General features: G+C 46.9%; 1 protein-coding gene across 3 annotated transcripts in view; it reads left to right on the plus strand.

Moving 5' to 3' along the window:
• Pomgnt1 (protein O-linked mannose N-acetylglucosaminyltransferase 1 (beta 1,2-)) overlaps positions 1-1476 on the plus strand; it is a 10221-nt gene that overhangs the window by 5431 nt on the left and 3314 nt on the right. For all 3 annotated transcript variants that reach the window (XM_021159487.1, XM_021159488.2, XM_021159489.2), the window contains 3 exons: positions 118-190; positions 275-403; positions 485-610. In XM_021159487.1, coding sequence (XP_021015146.1) covers positions 118-190; positions 275-403; positions 485-610 — 328 coding nt within the window. The remainder of the gene's footprint in view (positions 1-117; positions 191-274; positions 404-484; positions 611-1476) is intronic.

The following is a 1476-nucleotide window of genomic DNA, read 5'->3' on the forward strand; positions in this document are numbered from 1 at the left end:
CCATGTGGTTGCTGGGATTTGAACTAAGGACCTTTGGAAGAGCAGTCAGGTGCTCTTACCTGCCGAGCCATCTCACCAGCCCCCCTCTCTGAACTCTTAAACTCTTGTCTTTCTCAGTTTCCTGAGCCAGTCCATCCACCTGCTGGAGGAAGATGACAGCCTGTACTGCATCTCTGCCTGGAATGACCAGGTAGCCTAGGTGGCCAGGGCTTAATCAGCATGGAAATCTGTCAAGGCCTAGGGCTAATGCCTCATATGTTGCCCCTGTCCTTAGGGGTATGAACACACAGCTGAGGATCCAGCACTATTGTACCGTGTGGAGACCATGCCTGGGCTAGGATGGGTGCTCAGGAAATCTTTATACAAGGAGGAGCTTGAGCCCAAGTGGCCCACACCAGAAAAGGTACCCAGCAGGGTAGGGTGAATGGGCTGGAATCCCTGTTAATTCCAGACTTGTAGCCTTCATAATGTCCTGTGACCACAGCTGTGGGATTGGGACATGTGGATGCGGATGCCGGAACAGCGCCGGGGCCGAGAGTGTATCATCCCAGATGTTTCCCGATCCTACCACTTTGGCATCGTCGGCCTCAACATGAACGGCTACTTTCATGTGAGCGGGGAATTAGGATGTAGGATGCTATATGGCTTAGTTGTCAAGGACATGGATGCTGGAGCCTAGCTTTGATACATACTAGTCACGTCAGTTTAGGGAGGTTATTGTTCTGTTTCTGCCAGTTTCTCTATCTGTAAAATGAGGATTAAAAATGCTGCCTGCCAAGGACCCAGCAAATCACCTCCTTGTGATTCCAGCAGGAGGAGGAGCTGAGACAGGAAGAGCATTAGTCTGAGGCCCCATCTCAGAAAACAAAACCAGCAACAGCAAAGCCAGCTGGGCCTAATCCCAGTCCTTAGGAGGCAGAACCAGGAGGGTGACTGAGTTTAAGGATACAGACAAACAAACAAAAAAGTAACAGCAAAAACTCAGAACTCTTGAACTACTTCTCTCATTATAAGGTTTAATCTGAAATTAAAACAAACCAAAAGATTTAGGGGTGGTGGTAATAAAAATTAAAACACCTTTCTTCCCAGCACTTGGAAGGCAAAGGTAGGCAGATCTCTGTTCAACGCTATCCTGGACTTCCAGTCTTGAAAAACAAACAAACAAACAAATTAGATTTATTTTTCATTTTTTGTCTCTGACTGTGCACTGTGTGTGTGCCTGGGCCTGAGGAAGTCAGAAGAGGGCATCCAATGTCCCTGGAACTGGAGTTACATGCTTGTGAGCCACCATGTAGGCGCTGGGTACTAGAACTCTGATCTTCTGCAAAAATATCAAGTGATCTTAACCACTGAGTCATCTCTCCATCCCCTGAATATGTTCTTTTTTTTTTTTTTTTTTTTTTTTTTTTTGGTTTTTCGAGACAGGGTTTCTCTGTGTAGCCCTGGCTGTCCTGGAACTTACTTTGTAGACCAGGC

The sequence above is a fragment of the Mus caroli genome, chromosome 4 (genome assembly GCF_900094665.2).
Source record: "Mus caroli chromosome 4, CAROLI_EIJ_v1.1, whole genome shotgun sequence".
Taxonomy (NCBI): domain Eukaryota; kingdom Metazoa; phylum Chordata; class Mammalia; order Rodentia; family Muridae; genus Mus; species Mus caroli.